This window comes from Lynx canadensis, chromosome D3 (genome assembly GCF_007474595.2).
Source record: "Lynx canadensis isolate LIC74 chromosome D3, mLynCan4.pri.v2, whole genome shotgun sequence".
Lineage (NCBI taxonomy): Eukaryota > Metazoa > Chordata > Mammalia > Carnivora > Felidae > Lynx > Lynx canadensis.
In genome coordinates, this window is record NC_044314.2 from 88227555 (window position 1) to 88250686 (window position 23132).

Sequence of the window (23132 nt, forward strand, 5' to 3'; positions counted from 1 at the left end):
GGGGCAGAGACAAAAGTGAGAAAGGGAGGAACGCGTCTCAGAACCAGTGGCGTCCAAACAGAAACGGCACGGGGTCCCTCCAGGCCACCCCAGCAGGAGAGCGGCCTCAACAGCTCAATCCGTTGGGAGCCAGGACACGGGCCCCAAGTTCCTGCACCCAGACCCTTGGCGGACGGGACAGGAGCCGCCAGTGACCTCGGGATCCTGCGACCAGCAGCCTCAGGCAGACCCGCACCACTGTCCGCCGGGACGTGGCAGGCCTCTCTCACCCCCGCGCATCGCCCCGCGTTGGCAGCTGGCTGTTCTCAGAGCCTAAGTCACAGCCGGCTGAGCGGAGCCTTCCCCTGAGAACGGGGCCAGGAGCTGGCACGGCCAGCTGACCCTCGCTGGGTCACTCCGGCACTCCGCCCGCAGCACACGGGCTCCTTCCCACCCCCGGGCCTTGGCACCGGCCCTGTTAAGGATGGAATTGTGACCCCCGCCCCCACCCCACCCCAAACACGTTCAAGTCCTAACAGCCAGGGACTTGTGAACGTGACCTAATTTGGAAAACAGGCTCTTTGCAGACGCGATCGAGTTCAGATGGGGTCATTCGGGTGGCCCCAAATCCCAGGACGGTGCGCTCGCAAGGAAAAGAAACATGGGGAAAACGGCACACGGACACGGAGGCAGCGGTGGGGGTGCAGAGCACCGAGCACGGCCAGCCGCCGGCACAGTGGCAGGGCCCCGGCCGCACCGGCACACCTCCGGCCACCCGGGTCGCGGGGCTTCGTGCTGCAGCCCCGGAAGCCAGCCCCCCACCCCCGCCCCCGCCCGGCGCGCTTCCCCCTCGACCGCCCCCTCCTCCAGCCGGGCCGCGCTCCCCGAGGGCAGGCACAGAAGTTTTGCGGGGGACAGAAGCCGCCTCCCGGGTGTGCCCACCGCTCACCTGTTCTTGTCGCCCCCCTCGGGCTCATCCACCTCGTCCGCACTGCAGGTGGCGCTGGAGTCGCTGTCCTGGGGGGCCCCTGCTCCCTTGGTCGTGGGGGCTTTGCCCCCAGGGCCGCCGCCCTCTTTCTTCTCCACCTTGAGGGCCCCCTCGGGGGCGGCCTCCACGCTGGCCTCAGGGCCTCCTTTGCCCTTGTGGGGCCCGTCCTCCGGGGCCTCCTCTTTGCATTCGCTCTTGATGGGCTCTGTGGGGGGCGCCTCGGCAGGCTCCTCTGACTTGCCCACGTCCACGGACAGCTCCTGGGCCACGGGGGGCTTCTGCTCCTCCTCCTCTGCCACCAGGGGGGCCGTGGCAACCTCTTCTTCCTTCTCCTCCTTGGGGACCACAGGAGGGGGTGCGGTGGGCGACGGGGGTGCCGGTGGGGGCGTGGGCGGGCCGGCGGCTTCGGGGGCCGGGGCGGGCTCGGCGGGGGCCAGCGCATCCTCCGGCGGTGGTGTGGGCGGCTCAGGGGCTGGCACGTCGGCGCCTGGGGCAGGCGGGGGCTTGGGCCCGTTCTGCCCCGCGTCCTTGGCGGCCTCGGCGCGGGGGGAGGGGATGCTCTCGGTGTCAGAACTGTTGTTGACGGTGGCTGCGGGAGGGGTGGGGAGGAGGAAGGGTGAGTGGTGCGGGGGGCACAGGGGTAGAGGCGGGGGCGGCCTTCTTCAAGGCCAGACCTGCCCGTCCCGGCTCCAGAGCACAATCTCAGGATGCGGTTGCCCCATCAAGGCTCCTACACACCTGGGTACCCTGCCCTGCCCCCCTGCCGACCCCGGAGCCCGGGCCCTGGGGTCGCCGGCACCCCGGTGCGGCCAGGGCTGCGGCCTTAGCGCTCCGTCCCTGTCTGCGCGCACGCGGGAAGCCCGGCCACGGTAATGCGCGTTACCTCTGGGCCTCGCTTTCCCCACCTGTAGAGTGGGGAGAGCGAATCCCAGCTCACAGGGAAAGTGAGCCGGGAGGTGTGGCAGCACAGGGTGACGCTCGGTGACGATCTGCTATTACATCACCACGACAACGTAAAAGGGGCCCATGAACTCTGAGGGGCCTGAGGGGAAAGGGGGGAAAGCCTCAGCACCCCCATCCCCATCCCACAGGGCCTGGCACACAGCAGGTGCTCAGCAACGTCCTTCGAGTGGCCGAATGTGGGGACAGACGAAAGGCGAGGACAGCTAGGTTCTGACTGGGCTCTTCAGCCTTAAAAAAACACACTCCTGCCACTTCTTTGGGTCTCGGTTTCCCCCACTTTGTGTAAAACGGGGACATCTGAGAACCCCTGCACTTGCTGCTGGCGAATGAAACGACATAAAAGTCACGAACGACAGCACCGGTGAAAGCCAACAAGACGATGGAACCGAGCGTACAGATGTGCACGAGTGTGTCAGGGAACAGCACGGGGAACAGACACTGAGCCGGGGAGGGGCACAGAGGCAGCAACAGCACAAATGGTGGCACTCACAGAGGCATGCTCACAGAATTGGGGCCCCTCGCTGAAGACGGGCGACCGCAGGATGCCCCGTACCCCCGGGCAGCCCTAACCCTATCCCACCCCCAGGCCAGATGGCTCCATTCGTACCTGGGCCACTGCATTCCCCTCTGGGCACCTCGTTCCCAGAGGCATGTAAGGCTGGAAGGAAGGGAGAGAAGGGTTAGAAGCAAGGCGGCAGGAGAAGCAGGCGGGAGAGAGGAGGCGGCCGGGGAGGCGGGCCGGCGGTGGGCCTGGGGCCCGGCAGGCGGCAGGGAGGAGCCATGGCGGCTCTCGGCTTGGAGCGACGCACCCTCTCCCTTCAGCCCCGACGGTCCGCAGCGGCCCTGGCCCATGACGGGGTCCCGCCAGTCCCACCCACTCCTGGGTGTCTCTGGACGAGTCACCGGCCTCGTCTGGCTCTGGGTTCCCAGGACCCCGGGGGTGGGGGCGCTGGCCTCAGAGGCGGCCAGGACTGCAGGACGGGCCCCCCACCCCAGCGCCCAGCCACAGAGCCGGGCCGGCCGGGGCTGCCGTGGCCCCGGACAGAGGCCTTCGGCCTTCACGACCCCCGCTGCCCCCCAGCCTCTCCCACTTCTGACCTCCCTTCGAGGCCTACCGCTTCCAGAAATAATAACTGAAACAACAGCAACACAGGGCCTCTGTGGGTGCTGAGCTCTGCACAAAGCCCTTCACGCCCGGGGCTCACGTCCTCAGCAGCCACCAAGACCGGCACAAGCATCGTCTCCTTTGCAGATGAGGAAACTGAGGCACAGAGAGCCCGAGTCACGCGCCCCAGGCCACACTGCAGGGGGGGCAGGAGAGGGCTGACCCCGGTGTCCGTGTGCCTGCCCCTGCCTGCTGACTCCAGCAATGTCACTCCTGTCCTCTGAGATGACACACGTCGGGCGTAGGGGGCTAGATCCCTGAATTCCCGGAGCATCGGTCTGCTCATCTACAAAATGGGCACTTACGGCCAGGCCCTCTGCCTCATCAAGAGGCTTCTGCCCACGAGGAGTCCTCAGGGGCGAGCGTGCGTGCAAGCACGGGGGCCGTGAGGATTCGGATGGCGGGGCCCGCCCTCAAAGTGCTGCCTAGTCAGTAGGTCCGGAAAGGGCCCGGGGGTCCAGACGTCCGACCAGTCTGAGCCCTGGTCCCCAAGCAGGCCCTGGGTGACCGCTCTGTGGCTCAGTTTCCTCATCTGTAAACGGGGTGACCAGAGCACCCATCCCACTGGGTCACTGTGACAGTTCAAGGGATTAACTCAAGGCTGCTACTCTGTTTACGACGGCGACACCATGATCGCTACAGAGACGCTGATCGGAGGCTGACCCCTCCCTCCCCAGACGGTTCATCTCTGCCTGGACGCTGCCTGCCCCCTGGAGAGGTCTGGCATGCTGCTGGGGCCGGCTGGTCTTTCTAGAAGGTTCCATCGGGGCAACCTCGGGCCCTGACCCAGAACCTACCTGACCTCCCCCATCCTGGTCACAAGGGACAGGGTTACACAGCAGATGCTGGCTGGATTGGCCGACTCCAAGCCTCCCAGTTACGTGACACCCCATGAGAGTGGTTCTCCTCTCTCTGGGCCTCGGTTTCCGAGCTCATGAGATGGGACGGTCACCCCGCATCTTTGCGCGGGGTTTTCTACCCTGCTGCACGTGATCTGCTCAGAGCCACCAGGTGGTCAGAAGCTCAGCTCCACCAGACCGGCCCTCCCCCCGCCCCCACCCTGATGGGGCAGGTAAGCCCTACAAGTGACGGGGAGTTCACTACCACACAGCTCTCTTATTGGGCACCGTCTGTTCTGCTCTTAATGCCGAGCTGAAGTCTGGCTTCCTTTTACTTTCCCACCGAGGCTGCATCCTGTCCGCACAGACAGCTAGCTGGCAGGATATTTAAATAGGGGCTTGGGTTTCTGCTTCCTTTTTTCTTTCTGGCTGTAAAGCCAGGACCCAGAACACAAGGACCAGAGGGGTCTGCAGCCCTCCACCGGCCACTGGCCAGGCCTCTCACCAACTTGGCCCAGAGAGGCCCAGAGCCACCAGCACGGGGGCCAGACTCGGTCCCCAGACCCATGCCCAGACCCATGCCCAGGAACCACCGAGCGCAATTCTCTGTTCTCAACCGGGAAGCAGGGTTCGGCCTGACGACCGCACTGTGGGCTGGGAGCGCCTGGATTGATCTGCGGGCCCGGCCTGAGGAGCCAAGAGGTGACTCACGCCTTCCCTCGCCATGTCGGCAGAAACCTGGGAGTCTGAATGCAGAGGCAGGCGGACAGGAGGGACAGGAAGGCATCCCGGGCGGGGGCAGGAGGAAAAAAGGCTCCATTCGCCAGAAACGTGAGGACCCGCAACCAGGTCGGCTCTGGGCAGGAAGGCGATGGGTGAGGCGGAGACGTCCAGCTAAGCAGGGGTTGGGGCCTTCAGGGGTGTCGTGCCGGGGCGGGGGGGGGGGGGGGGGGGGGGCGGGAAGTTCATCTTACAAAGCGGGGCCCTTGGAAGCAACAGCATCCCCACCATCCCCGCGCTTCCCCTCCAAGGCAGGCCAAGCCTCTTCTCAGAAGAACCCAGACAGCTGGAGGGCAGGTCAGTTTCTTCCCCTCACCTTCCGCCTCCTCTGCCACGTCCTCTTCGTTCCCGCTCCCTCCTGACACCTCCATCTCGTCGTCCTCCACCGCGGGCGGGAAGGCGGCCTCCTCACTGGCGGCAGCCGGGGCTTTCTTCTTCTTCCTCCGCGCATTCCTCTCCTTCTCCTAGGGCACAGGGACGGTGGCGGTGAGAGCCTGGCCCTCAGCTGTCAGCTCGGGGACTCCCTGTGCCTGAGGCCTTGCCACAGGTGCGACGGACAGCGATCCCGGCCACGTGGCCACCAGGCGACCCCCCCCCCCCCCCCACCGGCCACATCTCACTGCGGCGGCCAAGCACGCCGGTGGTTATTTTTCCCGAGGGCTCTAATCTTCCGTCAAGTCCTAGATGCACGTATGCCCGCTGCCCTGACATCCTTCTAGAACAGGCGAGGAAGGACTGTCTGTGCCTCAAGATCCCCTGTGACTCTCCAGCCCCTCTGGCTAGCCCAGCTAAGCAGTGACCGTGCAGGGCACCCCACAGGACACCTGCCAGGCACGGCCACTACGTGTGGAGCGAAAGAACGAGGGAAACCTTTCCTTGCGTGTCGCGTCTGCCCCTCACCGAGCCCTGCTTGGGAAGCCCGTCATTTCACCCCACTGGCCTTTCCAGACACCCCTCCTGTGTGCCAGGCGCCGCGCGGAGGCTGAGGACCCACGGTGAGTGAGGCAGACCGGGACACCGCCCACAAAGACCTTCCGGTCAGGGAGAGCGGCAAAGGGCCCATCCCTTCAGGAGCGACTCAGAGGTGGGGATACGGGGCAGATGGAATCAGACAGGGTGGGGGCCGCACGGAGGAGGTGCCACGCGAGCCGGGTCTGAGCACGCAGCGGGAGCTGGCCGGGCAAGGCCCCGGAGGATGGCGTTACAGGTGCAGCCCCCGGAGGTGGGACCCAGCCGAGCGTTCGAGGAACAGAGAGGAGGCTCTCGCCGCGGAGCCCTTCACATCCCTCCACACGGCACCCCGGTCCCGGGAAGCCCGGCTCCTTTGTTCACGGAGCCAGATGGCCACCCCTCCACTCGGGCACCCACTCCTCACGCACTGCAGCCCGCGTCTGCACCTCGCCGGGGTGGGCGCCCCGGGAGGCCGTCTCTGCCTCCCACGCTGCGCCCCGCGGAGGCTCAGAGCACGTCCGCTGGCCGACTTCCTGAGTGACTGCATGGGCAGCGTCTGGGGCTTAAACACACAGCTGGCAGGGCTGGGGCACGTGTGGTGGCAGCGTGTGCTGGGGTCTCGGGGTGACCAGGGACCCCCAGAGGGGGTGGACTGGTTCCTAAGAGGGGACGGCTGTCCCCATACAGCTGGTGTGACAGGAGGGGAGGGTCCCAGCCTGAGCCCTTTGGGGTCTCCAAGGAAGGAAGGAGAACCAATCTGCCACTATCCCGGACATGCCCACGGCTCTCAGTGAAGCCCCCCAGGCCGGGCTGAACACCGTGCCCCAGAATTCACGTCCACCCGAACCTCTGAACGTGACCTTACTTGGAAAGAAGCTCTCTGCGCACGTAATTAGCTAAGATGAGGTCACGCTAGATTAGGGTGGGCCCGGAGTCCAGTATGACTGGTGTCCGTACAAGGGGGGAATTTGGACACGGCCGCACACCGGGGAGCCATGTGTCTACAAGCCAAAGGACGTCCCACACTGCCCCTCCTCACCCCCCGCCCCAGAGGCTGCAGGGGCAAGGCGGGCTTCTCCCTGGAGCCTTCGGAGGGAGCAGGGCCCTACGGACACCTTACTTTCGGATTTTTGCCTCCAGGATTGTGACAGAATAGATTTCTATTGTTTCAAGTCACCTAGTTTGCGGTGCTTTGTTACAGGAAACAGGAAACTCATGCAACTCCCCTCCGCCGATCCCCCGGCCCCCAGCAGAAAGCCGCTCGCCCCAAAATGTGAACAGGCAGCGCACCCTCGGGGCAAATGCCCCGCCACCTCCAGGCGCCAGCAGGGTCTGCTCGCCCCGGCCCCGCACCACGGCCCGGCTGGGAACGGGCCTCGGAGGGGTCCCCAGACCCCAGACCCCAGCCCCGGCCTGGGAGTGGGCTCGCTTCCTGTCCTGCCTTCTTCCTGAGCGAATTGGGGTCCTCTGAGCGTAGCCGCTCGGAACGTGGGGAGGAAAAGGAAAACGTCCGTTTGCCCGTTAGTCACGGTTTCCGTCACCAAGAGGCCAGGGCCGTAGCCCCACCCTGCCGAGCGTCCCCTGGCCGTCGTGGGAACGCCCAGCTCCACCATCCACCCGCCTCCGGGGGCTGGCCCGGCCCGGCCCCAAACCCCGAGCTTCTCCCCGAGGCGCGGCTGGAGCCCACGGAGGCACGAGAAAGTTGTGTGGCATGTGGGTTCTGTGGGTGCGGCCGAGGGTTCCCCCTTCTTCCCCCATCTATTTTTAGCGGACAGGGACTCACTCATGAGCTCTGGCTGGGTGAGGCAGGCGACAGGCTGCCCGGGGGGAGGTGGGGCGGGGGGGAGGAGTGGGGTGGGGGGACTCTGCGACCCTGGGAGCCTCGCAGGGAACAGGGGCTCCCGGGGGTCTGGCCAGGACGCACGTCCTCCTGGGGACCCGAGGCCTCTCCGGGAGGGCTCGCCGGGCCCGGCAGCCTGGGACGCATTGGGCCAAGTGGGACGCACGTGGCATCAAATGCCAGCACGGGGTCTGGGAGACGGGGGCTGACGGAGCATCTGGGGGATACACCAAACCCTTCCACACGTGGCCTCGTGCCCCAGAGTCAGGAGGCGCGTGTGCCGGAGGAGATGCTGCACGGCGGAGCCGTATTAGCGAGTGCGGTCACCGTTGGTTAAGCACCTACTACGTGCCACGCGTCTTCCACGCGTTGAGCTGCTGCTCTGCAAGCCAGGACACGCTGCTCCCTGCTTCAGACTCTCCAGGGGCTCCTGAAACCCCTGAGAGAAAACCCCAGGTCCTCCTCACTCCATACAGCCCTGCGTGGTCTAGATCCGGACCCCACCCACCTCTCCAACGTGCTCATCCACCCCTGCCCTCCTCGGTCACCCTGAAACAAACAAACACACTAGCCTCCTTGTGCAAACATAGGCAGAGGGCCCCGGCCACAGGACCTTTGCACTGGTCGTTCCTCGACCTGGACACCCTTCTCCTAGAGAGTGGCATGACTCACTTTCTCACCTCAAATCACGGCTTCACTCAGACATCACCTCCTCCGAGAGGCCTCCCCTAGTACCCTGTCAAAATCAGCTAATCCTTGCCCCTCCGCCATCAATCACTCTCTACTGCGTCCGTCACCTTATCACCTTCAGACGGCAACCAGAAATCACTCGTGTATTCCTCTGTGTCGCAAACTAGAACGAGTTCCTTAAGAGCCAGCCTCTTTGTCCTCGGTTGCATTCAGGGCATACCTGGGACGGTGCCTAGCACCTACAGAACAGATGTTCTGGAACCGTTTCTTTAGATGAGCGAACCTGACAGACAAAGATACTGACTCAGAGCGGCAAAGACACTTTCCCAAGATCACACGGCTCGTGAGTTGAGGGGCACAGATTGGAATGCGGGCCAGGTTGTAGCACTCGGTTGCCCGGGCCGTCTTCCTCCGCAGGCCTGTGCAGCCTCGGACAGAGCAGCCAACGGAGGAAAACAAGGCAAGGCGGGGCCTGGGCTGAGACACAGAAGCTGAGCCCCGGGGCCTGGATTCACAGATGGGAGAAAAGGGTAGCCTTCGGCCAGAAGGAGGGGAGGGAAAACCTCGGAGAAGTCCCCGGTGCCAAATGTTACATAACTCCGGGACACGCTCTGCCTGCCCGCCCCATCTTGCTTCCTGCTGACGTCGCCCCGTGGCCGTGCTCGGGCCAGGCCTGGTGTAAAGCGGGAGGGGACACCCACTGACCCCCTGCTTCCCCTGCTCCTTCCTGCACCGGCCAAGGGTGACATATCTTCCTGAGCTCCAGGCGGGGCCTGGCCGGTGGCCAGAGGCGGCTGCCGCTGCTCCGGGATCCAGGAGGCTGTATCTTCCTCCTGAGGCCCGGGGAGGGCCGGGGAGGGCGGGAGGCAGAGGTCGCGGAGGTCGGCAGCATCTTGTGAGGCCTGCTTGCATACCACAGTGACAGGGAACTCACCCCTGCACCACGGGTGGCCACCGGCAGGATGGACGGACCCGGGCTGAGCCCCGCCTCCCGTGACGGGTCCCCGTATCCGCTCGCCGTGCTCCCTCCACTGCTCCCTCGAGGTCAGGTGGGAACGAGAGCCAGCCCCACATTCCCGAATCACCGTTCCTCACCAGTAAGTGGTCGGCAAGTCTCCCCATCGGCTGGCCTCAGCACACGGCCTGCTGACCCCCATCTACGGGTCCCACGTACTCGGTCCACTGCTCACCCAGCGCGACCGCCCTCGGCTGAGTCCCGCGTGAGCCACGTCTGGTGGAGGACAGGCCCACGAAGGGAAGCTGGGCCCCCCCCCCCCCCCCCCCCGCCTCGGGCCTGGCCTCCCGGCCCCATCTCCCCGGTGAGGCCCACCCGCCAGGGCGCGGGGTCGGGCGACAAGGCGGGCGGGCGGCCTCCTCGGTCCGCTCGCTGCAGCTACGCCTCACCGGCCTCGCGCCCAGGCCTGCCCCCCGCCGACCCCACGGAACCGCGCAGTTCCTCCGCCCGGCAGGGGAAGCCCACGCACGGCCTGCCTGGCACGCAGTGGGCGCTCAAGAAAGGCCCACTGAGCGCACGGACGCGGGATGCCCACGGCTCCCCGCGCCGACGGGGGGCGAGGCGCCGCCCTTGACCGAGAGCCCATCGCCCTAGGGTGGGGCCTAGTCTCCCCTCCGCTTTACGGAGGAGGAAACGGGGGCGCGAGTGCTGAGGCTGCCGCGGGGCTGGGGCGTGGGCCCTCCCGCCCGGAGCCCTGCGCTGCGCCGGGCCGCCAGCTGGCCTCGTCAGGTCGAGCGGCCAACCCGTCGGTCGGCCCGGGGGCAGCCGCACCTCACATCCAGCTGACGCCCAGGGAGACACAAGAGCCCAGCCACCGGGCACCTGGTGGCCACGAGGGCCACCCCGGCTGCAGCTCTCACCTGCGGGGCGCCGGCCCCGTGCCAGGCCCCGTTCTGAGCCCTCAGGTCCGTTCACAGACGACTCTGCCGCAACAGCCCTTCGGGGTGGGGGCGCGTATGGCACCCGTCGCAGGCCTGGGAAAACCGAGCGCCGAGAGGACAAGCTGCTCGCCCGAGGTCACACGGCTGCTAAGCGGCGAGATGTGGATGAGAATGCAGCTCTCTGGGGCCAGAGCCCCTGCAATGGCTGTTCTGCACACACCATTTGAGAGAGAGCACCCCCAAACGCCCCCGGGAAGGACAGAGGGTCGGCAACTTTAAAAGAAAACGGGGTATTAATGCCACTAGTGGGAGACAGGGCGGTCACCCTCACGGAGCAGGCACCCAGTTCTGCACAGGAGGTCATCCAGTCAGCCTTCACCTGAGTTCTCTGGGTAACGGCCGTTATTGCCCCACTTTACGGATGAGGAAACTGAGGTTTGGTGGGATGAGGCTGCCACCTAAGGTCACACGGGTACCAAGTCGTCAAGTCGTCAAGCTGGGACTTGACCCTACACACCGCACCATCCACCTTGCTGGGGTCTCTGGTCCTCCAACCGATGCTCTCAAGTCCTGGGGTCCCCGAGGTGCGGGGCGACCGTGCCCCGAGGACCTCTGGGAAGGGGGAGGCCTGTGACCCGACAGCCTGAGCTGTGGCTGGTTCTGTGTCCGTGCTGCTGGGGAGGAGCAGGGGCTGGCGGAGGGGGAGGGGAAGGGGGAAGTGGGGGAGGGGAGGGAGCAGAAAGACATCTTTCTGTGCTTGGGAGATGCTGGGAACCACCCTCCCCCCTTGCCCGTCCATCTCTAGCCGGTGGGCACAGAGGCTGCCGGCCACCCCCCCCCCCCCCCCGCATGAGCCCCTCCAGGCTGTTCCGGCTCAGCCGCCCTCCGGGCCCCGAGGATTTCAGCAGGCGTCAGAGACAGGTGCTGTGTGGCCTCAACCCTCCCGGAGTCTCCCTCCCTGCGAACACCAGAGTCCTGGAAACTCCGGGAAAAGCAGAGCTGCTCCAGGACGAGGGCACTGCCAGTGGCTCAGGGAGCATCAGGGACCGTCTGAACAGGAGGTGGGGAAGGTGAGGGTGGCCTGGCCTCACCACAGGTGACCGGGAACGGGGGACGGACGAGAGCCCTACCGAAGACCGAGGGTCGGCCTCAGCCCTGCCCGCAGGGGCACGAACAGAGTCTCCTCTGCCTCCAACTGCCAGCAGCTGCTCACACACTCAGTGCAGTAAAATCCCGTTCGAGGGGCCGGTGGGGGGGGCCTTAAATTCCACACAGCGCTCACGCACGGCTCAAATGGGGGGATTCCGTCCCCGACCTGCCCGCCACGCTCTGCGATCTCGGCAGTCGGTTCACCTTCTGAACCCCAGTGGGCTGCAGGGGGAGCAGTTGAGTGCTGCCTCCCGGGACAGGCTGCCACACTTTATACCCAGCAAGAAGCACCTGACCCGCGGGTGGGAGGGCCGGCGAGGGCTCCCTGGGGAGGACAGCTGCGTGCCCCCCTTCTTACACCTTCGTGTCTACAAGGAAATACGCAGCCTGGTAATCACATGCATGGGTCCCCAGATCATGCAGTTGTGGGCTCAAACCCCAAGTCGGCTGAGCCTCGGTTTCCCCAGATCGGAAATGGTGACGGTGTGTGGCATGTCAGGGAAAGAAAGGAAAAGAAGAAAAGACAGGACAGTTGGGAGAGAAGGAAGGAAGGAAGGAAGGAAGGAAGGAAGGAAGGAAGGAAGGAAGGAAAGGAGAGAAAGAAAGAAAGAAAGAAAGAAAGAAAGAAAGAAAGAAAGAAAGAAAGAAACGAAGAAAGGAGGGAGGGAGGGAGGGAAAGAAAGAGAGAGAGAGAGAAGGAGGGAAGAGCCTGCCCCCACCTGGCCCTCAGTTCACAGTAACAGCTGTGGAGGAAGCAAGCCTCTCTGTAGAGACCACTTACGCTCAGCGAGGTGAGCCCGCCCCTTCTGTGCTCCCGGCCTCCCCTCGAGGCCTGAGGGCAGCAGGACGCCTAGAGGAGGGCAGGGCTGGGCCTGCTGCCCGCCCCCCCCCACCTGTCCTTCCCTCCCCGGGGGCAGCCTGAAGGCCGTGAGGTCAAACGGGGTGGGGGAGACGCTGGCTGGGGTCCTTCTGCCTCTGGGCCGCCATTCCAATGCACTGACAGTCGCAGTCCCTGGTGAGTCAGTGGCTGGACCCACACCCCCCAGCTGTCGGACCCGGGAGCGCAGGGCGGCGGAGGTGGGGCACCGTGAGGGCGCGCCGGGCACGTGGGGCCATCCCAGCGCCCAGACGGGGATTTATGGCACGGATCGTCCCTGCAGCCGTCCCACGGGTGCCACTAAGCGTGAGGCGCAGGGGCCGTGTCCTAGGCAAGGCGGCCCTGGAGGCGGGCAGCGGGGGACCGGGCGGGCGGGGGGGGGGGGGGGGGGGCGCTGCTCACCATCTTCAGCTTGTGCTGCTGCAGGATCTCGTCCAGGTTCTGCCTCTTCTTGTAGTTGAAGTAGAAGTTCTTACACTGAGACACGGTCTTGGAGCCCACCATCCGTGCGATGGCCGACCAGTTCCGGCCGTGTTCCAGAAGACCTGTGTGGTGGAGGGCGGCAGGTGAGGGGGGCAGGGCGCCCGTGCCCACGGCCTGGAGCCCCAGGCAGAAAGTGCTCTGATTACCAGGCCTGAGGCTCCCTGCTTGGGTCTGAGACTCAGGCAGGGGACACGGTGGGGGCGGGGCTCCAGAGAGGCGGGGGTGGGGGCCCGGCCCCGGGAGGTGCGGGTAGGTGCCCGCCCCGGGTGCACCTACGCCAAGGCCACCGTCAAGGGTCCTGGGGGCCGGGGCGCAGACCCCGCCCGGGTTCCCACCTCTCTCGCCTCCCCTGGCCGTTGTGACCCAGCGCTGACACTCCCTCACAGCTGCAGATGAGGCCTCAGGCCTCGGGAGACAGGGCTGTTTTCCGGCCGCACCGGGCCAGGGCCAGGGAAAAGGAAGGAACGCGTGAGCAGGGGAGGGAGGGTGGGGTCCGGGGGGGGTGTGAGCTGGAGCCAGGAGCCTCTTGACCCGGGTTAACTGGGCACATCCGGGGCCCGAGGCCCAGCATGGACTTGGGGCCCGCAAGGCTGGTTCAGGGGCCAGGAGCAGACTTGCTCCCCAAACACGAGCCCCATCTCCGTGAGCTTCTCACAGCTGCACACACTCCTGATACGGGGAGAAGTCCCCAGGAACTGGCAGACTCCGCGCCAGAGCCACCTGGGTCAAGAAAGTTCTCTCCAGTCGCACAAACCCAGGCCAGAGCTGTACCTGCCCCCACCCCCCCCCCACCAACCCCACACCCGCCTCTAGTTTCAAAGCCGTCAGTACCAGACTCGGCAAAAAACGCGGCCCCCTCCCTGCACGTGGGAGCCGCACCCGGGAAGCCTGGCCCCAGGTCTCAGTCCATCTGCCCACAGAGCTCCTGGCACACACGGGCACGCCCCGTGCGGCCAGGTCAGCCTGGGCAGGGAGGGCAGGAGGCAGGCTGCGGACCCCCGAGGGCTGCGGGGCAGGACTGGGCCCCCACAAGGGCAGCAGGCAAGAAGCCTGACTCACGCTGCTGGGAGCACAGCAGCCCCTGAGCCCCGGAGCCAGGCTTTTAACGGCCAAAGAGCTCCCATAACGAAGTCTGAGGCCATTTTCCCTGAATCAAATCAAGCTGCAAGCAGGGAAGCGAAGATTGGAATTTTGCAGGGGTGCAGGAGCACGAGGAGCCAACAGGCCGTGTGCTGGCATTTTCCGTCATTCGTTCGTCCGTCTGTCCGTCCGTCCAGCCAGCCAGCCAGCCAGCCAGCCAGCCAGCCATCCATCCACCCCAACAGGTGCCGACTGCTTGCTACGTGCAAGGCTCTAATGAAAATAAAACTGCAACAAAAACAACATCAACAAACCACCACGTCACGTGGCCGAGTGACCCGGAGTTTGCAAAGCCCTTCAAAGATGCGGCTCCATGTCAGCCCCGCTGCCGAGGCCACGAGGCTCGAGGGGTCACGGCCACTCACGAGCTTCCGGGGACAGGCCAAGGGGCCGCACGGGAGCGGGGACCCAGCAGGCTGGAGGTGGTGCCCGACCGACAGGCCACCTGCTTCGCCGCGGAGCCTATGGGCCACGTGGCCCCACGGCGGCTCCTCAGGGTTCCTCAAGGACAGGCGGGGAGGGGGGGGGCTGGGGCATGGGATCAAGTGTAACCCAGCCCCCTGACCTTTCCCTCTGCCTGCGCCAGCAGCAGCTGCCACTTCCACAGAACCTGGCGGAGGACGACGGGACGCGAGTTTATTTATATTTCCCCAGCCGGGGCCAAGAGAGCCCAGGCAGACATGTCGGGCCGGAACCCCGGGCGGGAGAGGGCGGGTCTCCCATCTGGGACTGCTGGGGTGGGATGGGGCAGGGGGGGGGGGGGGGGTGGGAGGGGGTGGACAACGAGGGCCCAGGGGGCAGCCGGACCCTAGCGAGGTGGACATTTCCAAACAGCACACAAGCAAAAAGGTGGCTCGGAGGCTGGCGGGGCTTCAGGGTCCTAATGAGGTCCACTTGTGGCAGCAGCAATAGTAGACGCTGACGAGGGTGGCGGGGTCACCCGGCCCTCCCCGAAGGCGGCGGTGGCTCACGAAGGAGCACTGGACCAGCTGTCCAGAAGCCCTGCCTCGAAAGTGCTGTGCGACATCAGCCACCCCCTCTGTTCTCCGGGCCTCGGTTTCCTGGCTGCTGTGTGAAAGGCTGGGGTGAGTGTCCTCACAGCGCTGGCCAGGGGGCCCCCTTCTGGTTCCTGTTCCCCAGGTTGAGGGCGCCGGGCACGGGGACAAGGACTTTAGACCTCACCGTGCCTTAGAGACCACCGAAACCAGACCCAGCTGACAGCCCCCCACAACGCCCGTCCACCCAGAGACAGCGCCTCTGAGCATGTGCCAACCAAGACCCCCCCGCCACCACCCCGGGCCTGCCCCAAGCAGTCCGGGGTCCTGCCCTCCCTCCCCGAGAGCCTCAGCCTGACGACCAGAAAGGCAGGGGGGAAGGGGCCCCAAGAGAAAGGGTGGGGACGGGGCCCCGCGGGTGCAAAACTCCCGAGTCCCCGGCCTGGTGGCCACAGCCGAGTCCCTGCCACCAGCACCCAAAGCCGCCCCCGAGCCCCTCCTGGGGCCTCACTCACATCCTCTCATCTGCGTCTCCCCCTCGGCCAAGTTTTCCGGAAACATCCGGCTTGGAGGATGCTCCAGGGAGGAGCTGGGAGCAGCAGGCCGGGCCGGGAGGCGGGAGGCGGGAGGCGGGAGGCGGGAGGCGGGAGGCCGGGCGGCCGCGGTGCCGGCTCCGCGAGGCTTGTGGCTGGCGTCCGCTCCGGCTCAGCTCTGCCTCACATCCTTCTGTCCAACGGCGGCGGCGGCGGCGGAGGCGGGCGGGGGAGGGAGGGCGGAGGCTGGGAGGAGGGCGGGGAGAGCTGCTCCACACCGCCCGCCCCTGGTGGCCCGGGGCTCCTACCGGCGGTCCTGACACCGCCTCCCCCCTCCCGGCGGCGGGCGGCTGAGGGTGCGCGAGGCGCCCTTCCCCACGGGGGCGGGCGGTGGGAAGCGGTCAGTTGTGTGCTCGCGCCCCGTGCCAGGCGTCGCCAGGGCGCACGGTGCCCGAGGCTCCTCCGGGCACAAGTGCGCCCCGGACGGACGCTCGGCGAGGGGTGCGGGCCAGGGGGCCCCCGGTCCCCAGACGCCCCCGCTGGGCGGAATCCGAAGAGCCGGGCCTGACGGGGCAGCCTCACGGCGCACCCGGGCGCGATCTTCCTGCTGCCTGACCCAGCGAGACGCGTCGTCAGGGCTGAATGTGACCTCCAGACGGAGGCTCGCGGGAGCGGGCGGGCGGGGGAGCGTGGCAGAAGCCCAGGTTCAGAAGGGGCGGGCCAACTTGGCACCCGCTTCCCCCCTCCCTCTCTCCCCATCCGTGGCGGTGGCGGCGTCAGCAGCGGTAAGAACAGATGAGGGTTCAGGAAAACAGAGCTTCTCCACCCCAGCAGACGGGGAGCAAACAGCCCCTTCCGCCGTCATCCCCCTGCGCCAGCGCCACCTGCGGTCTCTGTCCCCCCCGCCCGGCCCGATGCTGCCACGGCCGGCCGGGCCCTCCGGGGGACCCCCTGGAGGCCCCGGGATGGCAGGAAGGGGGCCGCGCGCGCGCCTCCCAGCACCCGCCGGTCTGTGGGTGGGCGGGCCTGGCTCAGCATTCCGGGAGGAAGCTCGGGATCGGAGGAGATGAGATGAGACCTCCGACCACTGAGGATCAGGGGAAGGGCCGGGGTCCCCGAACGGCGCTCGGCTGCCTCTCCCTTCCCTCTCCCGGACGCCCCTGACACCCAGAGCAGTCCGCCCCCCCTCCCCCCACCCCCGTACAAACACCTGCTGGAGGTGTCGTGGCTGGAGGTGTCGTGGGCGGCTCCTGGGAGGTTGAAAGTTAACGGGGTTGAACTTTGGAGCCAGACCCAGGTCGTGACCGATTTCTCCAACTCGAGGGTCAATGACCTGCCTGTCCCTTCAGCCCTCAGCCTCTACGTCCTGCCCACGGAAACCCAAGGAACAACAGGCAGCCCTGAAGCCCGTGTGCGCCCAGCCCTCATGCTGGGATCTCAACCGTGTCCGGGATCTAGGACGTTCTGCCAAAGCCCCTCGCTCCACACCCTGCAGGGAGGTCCGAGTGAGCCTTTTAAGAATGCCAATCCAGTCGTGTCCCTCCTCTACTCAAAAGTCTCCTGATGGCGACCCAGGCCTCTCAGAATAAAACCCAAAGTCCTCGGTGTGGCACAAGGCCCCGCAGAGCCAGCCTCGCCCACCGGCTGGCCCGATTCCTACCTGTCCCCTTACTCACTCCAGCCACCGGCACCTTTTATGCCCAGCCCTCGAGTGGAACCCAGGGCATTTGCACTAGCTATTTCCTCGACCTGCACGGCTTTTTCACAGCCCTGCCTCGTCTTCCTCTGCTCCAATGATACCTCCTCAGAGAAGGCTTCCTTGACCGGTCTGTCTAAGCCACTGTCCTAGCCGCCCTGTCATCACGAGCCTTTGTTCCCTCCGGGCCACCTCTCTCCTGAAATTAGCTGCTTGGCTCCACTGCTCACTGACTGTCCTGTCTCTGCACCTGCAACTGTCGGGCATGTGGGAGGCACTTGGCAAACGAACACAGCTCCAGATACCTGGAGTGTCTGGGTGTGGGGGCCCACCAGATGTCCCACACCACCTCGGCCACCTCTCGCGGGCTCCCGGGAAGGAGCTCCTGAGAGGAGGGGACCGAACGTTTATCCCAGCAGCGTGCCCTGGACCCTCGCTAGACGAAGCCCGAGGCAGTGCCCACCTCCTACGCCCAGGGCCGTGCCCACAGGCCTGCGCCCCAAGGCTACATGGTACCGATGTCCCCTGCGGTCTGGATTAACCGACCCCACTTCTAATTTCTAAGGAAAGAGTTTCGTTCTGAAAAGTCAGGAGGCAGGAACTAGGAAGTGAAATTGACCAAGACAGGAAGTCAAGCCAGGAGGTCTGAGTCACACACTTGGAGCTCCGAAAGAGACGAAGAACAGTGGGTGGCCGCAGGGCTCACTGCAGGAGAGGCGGCTCAGCATCATGGCTGGGGGGGGGGGGGGTGGCTGGCGGTGGGGGGCTCGGCCGGGCCGCTGTCTGCTCTTGGCCAAGCTCGGGGGGAAGCTTCCCATGCACCTTGCAGGGGCCTGTGATGAACGGTTCTCACGGGAGCAGGGACTCAGCCCCCAGAGAGGCCCCTGTCCCTGTCATGTCCCTGCCCCGGCTCCCTGTGGAGGTCCCGGCCACAGGCAGCGCTCTCCCCTGAGGGTCTGTGAATCCCCAGCTCACCACCGGTGAGCTCCAATACCCAAGGCAGGGAGGATTCTGGAAGTCCTCCTGGTCCCGGGGATGTCACAGCTGTTCCATCTGGAAGCTAGCCCCCCCTTCCAGGAAAGGCACAGGCTCCCCAACCCCAGCCAGCCCCTTCCTACCCTGAGGCTTTCTGTTCCCTCCATGGAGAGCACAGGGTGCCCGCAAGAGGGGCACATCCACACCCCTCCTGCCAGCTGCCGTTTCCAAAAGAAACTCCGGTTCGTGAAACAAAATTTTCTGCCCAAAACACTGTCGAAGGAGAGGAAAAAACTCTCGGCAGGCTTCGTCCTGAGTCATAGCACTTCCTTCTTTCAGAAACCCCAAGCCCTGGGTGGGTTGGATGTGGACTCAGCCACTCAGCTGGCAACCCTGTCGGGCACCGACTGCATGTCAGAGCTTCCAGAACTCTGGCCAGCCCCGAAATCCCATGAGGAGCCTGGCTAGACAACTTCATACCTGAACTTTGACTTACCTACCTTTCCCTTTCCGCCTATGCTTTTAAGAATAAGCCCTGATGCCTACGTTAGCCCGTTTCATCACATCCGCGAGAGTCATCGGCAGAATGTCAAATAGCAACCTCTTCCCCTCACACACGATCAAACAGACACTTCGGATGAAAAGAAATCACCTGGGTGGGACCCCACGTCGCCTTGCCTACTCTCTGGGAAAATGCCACGTTAGGCGCTCAGCGCCCAGTCTTCCCACAGAGCAGGGCGGAGAGCTCACCCCCGGGGCTCATCACTCAGCCCTCCGGACCTCAGGTTTCCCATGTGCAAAGCAGAAGTCGCGTCTGTGTGCCTGTGCGGGCGCGCACACGTGGACGTTCACACCCGTGCAGAACTCGCCCGGTGGAACAATTCACGCGCAAACAGGCCTCATCGCGACCGTGCCCGCTGCCGCGCGTCTCTCTCCGCAAGGGGTCCCCGGCTTGGACGCGGCTGTGTGCCTCTCCCTCCCGGGGGTGAAGGTGGGCTGGCAGGGGCCTCACCGCGTCTTCAAGGGGGCCGACGAGGACCAACAGAGGCGTCCGGAGCCTCTGCCCCCTGAGCCCGCCCCCCACCACGAGGTCACGCAGAAACCGGCTTTCTCCTCCTTCCGAACCGCCACGCGCCAGAAGCCTCCGAGTCGGGAGGCAACCGGCCCGAGACGCGGCACCTCCGCAGCGGCCCAAGGGCGTGCTGCTCGCCGGCGTGGGCCCTGGGGTGCCGCGCCGTCCGTCCCCGCCAACGGCCCCCGGCACCGCCACCCCTACGCGTCGACCCTCCTCAGGCACCCACTCGGAGGGGCGGCCCCGCCCCCAGAAGCGGCCCCTGTGCGCCAGCCGCCGCGCCACCCTGAGTGTCACCCTGCGTGTCACGGGGCCCGCGGGCCACGCGCGCGGCGGTCCAGGCGGAGCACGCACGCCGCCCCTCGTCCGTGCTCCCCGCCGCGGGGCGCTTCGGCGATGGACACGCGTGGGGGGGAGGGGGGGAGGAGGGCCTGCTTTCCCGAGCTCCGCGGCGGGGGGCTCCCGCGTCCCCTCCCCGAACCTCAGACTCTTCATCCGTAAAAACTAATTAAACCAGCCAGTGTGCACAACAAGCACTTTGGAGGTGCAAAGCCATTAGTGGTTTCTCCTTCGCTCTCCGTGAAAGTGGGGGGCGGGGCAGGGATCCAGTCCTGCGGGCAGAGCGGCCCGGGAGTTTCCGAGAGAGTTCCGGAGCCCGCCTCAGCTCCATCCGGCCCGCGGGCCTCGCCCGGGACCCCAGAGCCCCCGGCCGCTAGCTCGCCAGGCGGGCCACTTGAGGCCAGGGAGGGGCTGGCAGCGGGGAGCCAGGCCAGCGCCCACTGCTGGTCTGGAAAGGCGTGACCAGGGGCTTCCCCGCCCCCTCCGCGGCTGGCGCCCCGCCCACCACCGAGGCGGCGGCGACGACGAGGACGCCGGGGCCGGCGTGTGCCACTGCCAGCAGAGCCCCGGGCCTCCCGCACAGCTGGGTCGAGACTCCGAGCCAGGCCAGGCTGACCTTTCCCAGGGGAGCTAGAGCCTCCCGGCCCGGCCCGGCCCAGCGCCTGGCCTGCCCCTCCTGCCCAGCATGGCGCTGAGCCTGGGGGCAGGCAGCCAGCCCCCCGGAGCCGCCCGATCCCCGGGGAGGCCGCTTCCTCCACACGCTGGGTCCCTACTGGCTGTGAGCTCCGGGGCAGGCAGCCCCGACTGCACGCTCACGAGAAGGGAAGGTGACCACCTGCCCGCCTAGACCCCTGCAGCTGCCGTGTCCGCTGTCCCACTCCCTCCCCACGCTCTTAGAAAAACGGCCAAACTCTCCTCCACGGCTGCTAAGGCCCGGATCTCAGTGGCCTCTCCACCTCTTCCCTCTCTCCCCGTCACTCTGCGTGTCAACATCTTACTCGACCACGCTGCCTCTGCCACAGGGCCTTTGCGCATGCCGTTCCTTCGGCCGGGATGCTTTCCCTCCCTCGCTATCTTATTAATGGCAGCCGAGCCCCACGGACTAACTCAGTCACACCTCACACCAGCCCCGTTCCTACTCTGTTACTAGAGTATCTGGGTTCAACTTCCAGCTCCGCCAATTAATAGCTGTGTGGCCTTGAGCCGCTCACTGAACCTCTGTGAGCCTCAGTGTCCAAATGTGAATGAAAGAACTAGTAACACCACCTGCTTCATAAAACTGGTCGGGATGACATGACTTTAATACACGTAAAGCCTTTAGCGGCTCTTTGCACCCAGGAATGCTGAGAAGTACTTAAGGGTGCCGCTCAATCTCGTCGTGCTCTGGGTGCCAGCCCCAGGGCCCCTATTGTGGGGCACCCTCTCTGGCCCAGTGGAACCTCCTCCAAGCGCCATTCTGCACCTGCTTGGCAGGTCATTTGCCTCCAGCCCACTTCTGAGATGTGCACACAGGGAGCCAGGGCCCCGAGAGGAGCGGGCGCTTGTTCAGGGCCACACCCCTAGGGGGCAGAGCCCGGACTTGAACTCGCAAGAAAGGCTCCAAAGTGTCTGCATCAGACTGCAGGCCTACCACCTCTGAGCGCCTGCTGTATACTAAGACCCGCACATGTATGGTGTGATGCCCCTGGGGGATGGCGTCCTAGCCACGTGGCCACAGCACAAGAGAAACGAGGCCAAGACAGAGATGGGCCAGGCCGAGGGCACACGGCTGAGGGGCCGGCTGACAGGGAACTCGGCCTGCCTACGACATCACCGCCCTAAGCTCTTCTGTTTTTTGTCTGCTTGTTTCTTGCCCCAGCAGAACCACACTGGGGGCTGCACTGGCCTGAACAGTGTTCCCTCCGAATTTCATATCCACCTGCTGCCCATAAAGGTGACCTTACTGGTAAAAGACTCTCTACAGAGACGATCAAATTAGGATGAGGTCATCCTGGATTGGGGGGGGGAGGGGTCCTTGTAAGAAGAGGGGAATGTGGACAGACACACAGGGAACACGGCCGCGTGAAGACAGAGGCAGGGCCGGAAGAGATGTGCTCACAAGCCAAGGAGCGCCAGGGATCAGGTGGCCCCTGGAGGCTGGAGCAGGTGAGGCACGACTCCTCCCTAGAGCCCTGAAAGGGAGCACGGCCCTCAACTTTGACCTCTGGCTTCCAGAGCTGCGAGAGGATGCACTTCTGTTGTGTTTAAGTCCCCACGTTTCTACGTTGTCATGGCAGAGCTCCAGGAAACTCACACAGTGGGCGACACTCGAGTTCCCACCATACCGATGAGGGAGCTACAGAGAGCTACAGAGCACAGAGAGGTCGATGGACTTGCCTGAGGTCACAGAGCCAGAAGGTCTGGTTTCTCTCTAGGCACGGGGGGCCCTCTGCAGCTCAAGCTTTAAGGCCAGGCCGCTGGCAGTCTTCCGGGATGCTCTAGGCAGGCTCGGTGCCCTCAAGGCCCCGGGGGCAGCTGGCTTCTTACTTCCCGGGGCTCCCAGGGGAGGGTCCGGGCTGGCTGATCTCCGGGTACCCCTGCCCTGCGCTGGGTGAGGCACAGGGTCGATGGAAAGGACGGGCAGGAGGATGAGTGTGTGCCATCTGCTTGGGGCGCAGCTGTTTCTTGGGTCCCTTCCTGGGTTTCTGAGGTCCGGACAGGGGCGGGGAGGGGGCTCCACAACGTTCCTAGCTTCCTGCCCCCCCCCCGTGCCCCCACCCCTCTCGAAGAGCCGCTGGAGCTGCCGGCACCTGCCTCCCTACCCCGCCCCTTCCCACCGCCGCCGGGAACACACAGCCATTAGCAGCCACCCTGAGCAGTAATTGTCCAGATTGCGGTAATTCACGGCAGACGAGCACGCCGGCGCTCATCGCATTATTACAAATGTCACTGAGCAGGGCCTCGGCGTGCGCGGTCCCCGGGGGGTTCTCGCGCCGCCGTCTCCGTGGGCAGGACCCAGGATGAGCTCACTGCCGCCGTGAGGACCCAACCTTGAGACAGTGGGGCACACTCCCGTCTCGGCTGGTGAGTCATCCCCGCCGACCTCCCTGTCCCCAGATCTGCCCTTCCCAGAGGGAGAGAGGACAGCCGCCCACTTGGCCGACTCCGGTTCCCAGGCAACAGGGAGGGGGCCGGGGCCGGGGCTGCCGTGACAACAGAAGACGCTGCGGGGGGTGAGGGGCCGTGGGAGCATGGGCTGGCGGTCCAGGCGTGTGCACGTGGAGCCCCTCACTCCCGGCGGGGGCGGTGGGGGGGGGGGGGGGCGGGGAGCTGCCTGGGCACAATCACTGCCAAAGGCAGAGAGACTCACGAACAATTGCAAACGTTCCCAGCAGCTCTGTTCACAGTAGCCAAAAGGTAGGAACAACCACGTGACCAGCGGCCGACGGATGAACGAACACATCAACAGGATGCGGTCCGTCCGCACGGCGGGATAGAGCTCCGCCGTAAAAAGGAGCGAGGCCCCCACGCGACGGAGCGGTCGGACCTCGGGAACACGACGCCGAGTGAGAGGAGCCAGACGCAGAAGCACGTCCTGTAGGACGACCCTCGTGCGAGAGCCCAGACCAGGCAAATCCACAGCGACGGAAAGGTCAGCGGACGCCAGAGGCTGCGTGTGACAAGCCGTGGGCACGGGGTTTCCGTCTGGGGTGATAAAACGCTCCGAACGAGACGGAGGGGACGGCTGCACAAGGCTGCGAATGTCCTTTGTGCCACTCAATCGCACGCTCTCGAACAGTCAA

General features: G+C 65.6%; 1 protein-coding gene across 23 annotated transcripts in view; it reads right to left on the reverse strand.

Annotated features, from left to right (window-relative positions):
* The window catches only part of NCOR2 (nuclear receptor corepressor 2), a 183099-nt gene that overhangs the window by 41284 nt on the left and 118683 nt on the right, over positions 1-23132 (reverse strand). For 19 of the 23 annotated variants that reach the window (XM_030336915.1, XM_030336910.1, XM_030336912.1 and 16 more), the window contains 4 exons: positions 12520-12662; positions 5031-5178; positions 2538-2588; positions 929-1556 (listed from right to left, as the gene is read on the reverse strand). In XM_030336915.1, the coding sequence (XP_030192775.1) occupies positions 929-1556; positions 2538-2588; positions 5031-5178; positions 12520-12662 (970 nt within the window). The remainder of the gene's footprint in view (positions 1-928; positions 1557-2537; positions 2589-5030; positions 5179-12519; positions 12663-23132) is intronic. The other 4 variants (XM_030336924.1, XM_030336923.1, XM_030336920.1 and 1 more) reach the window with 1 other exon arrangement.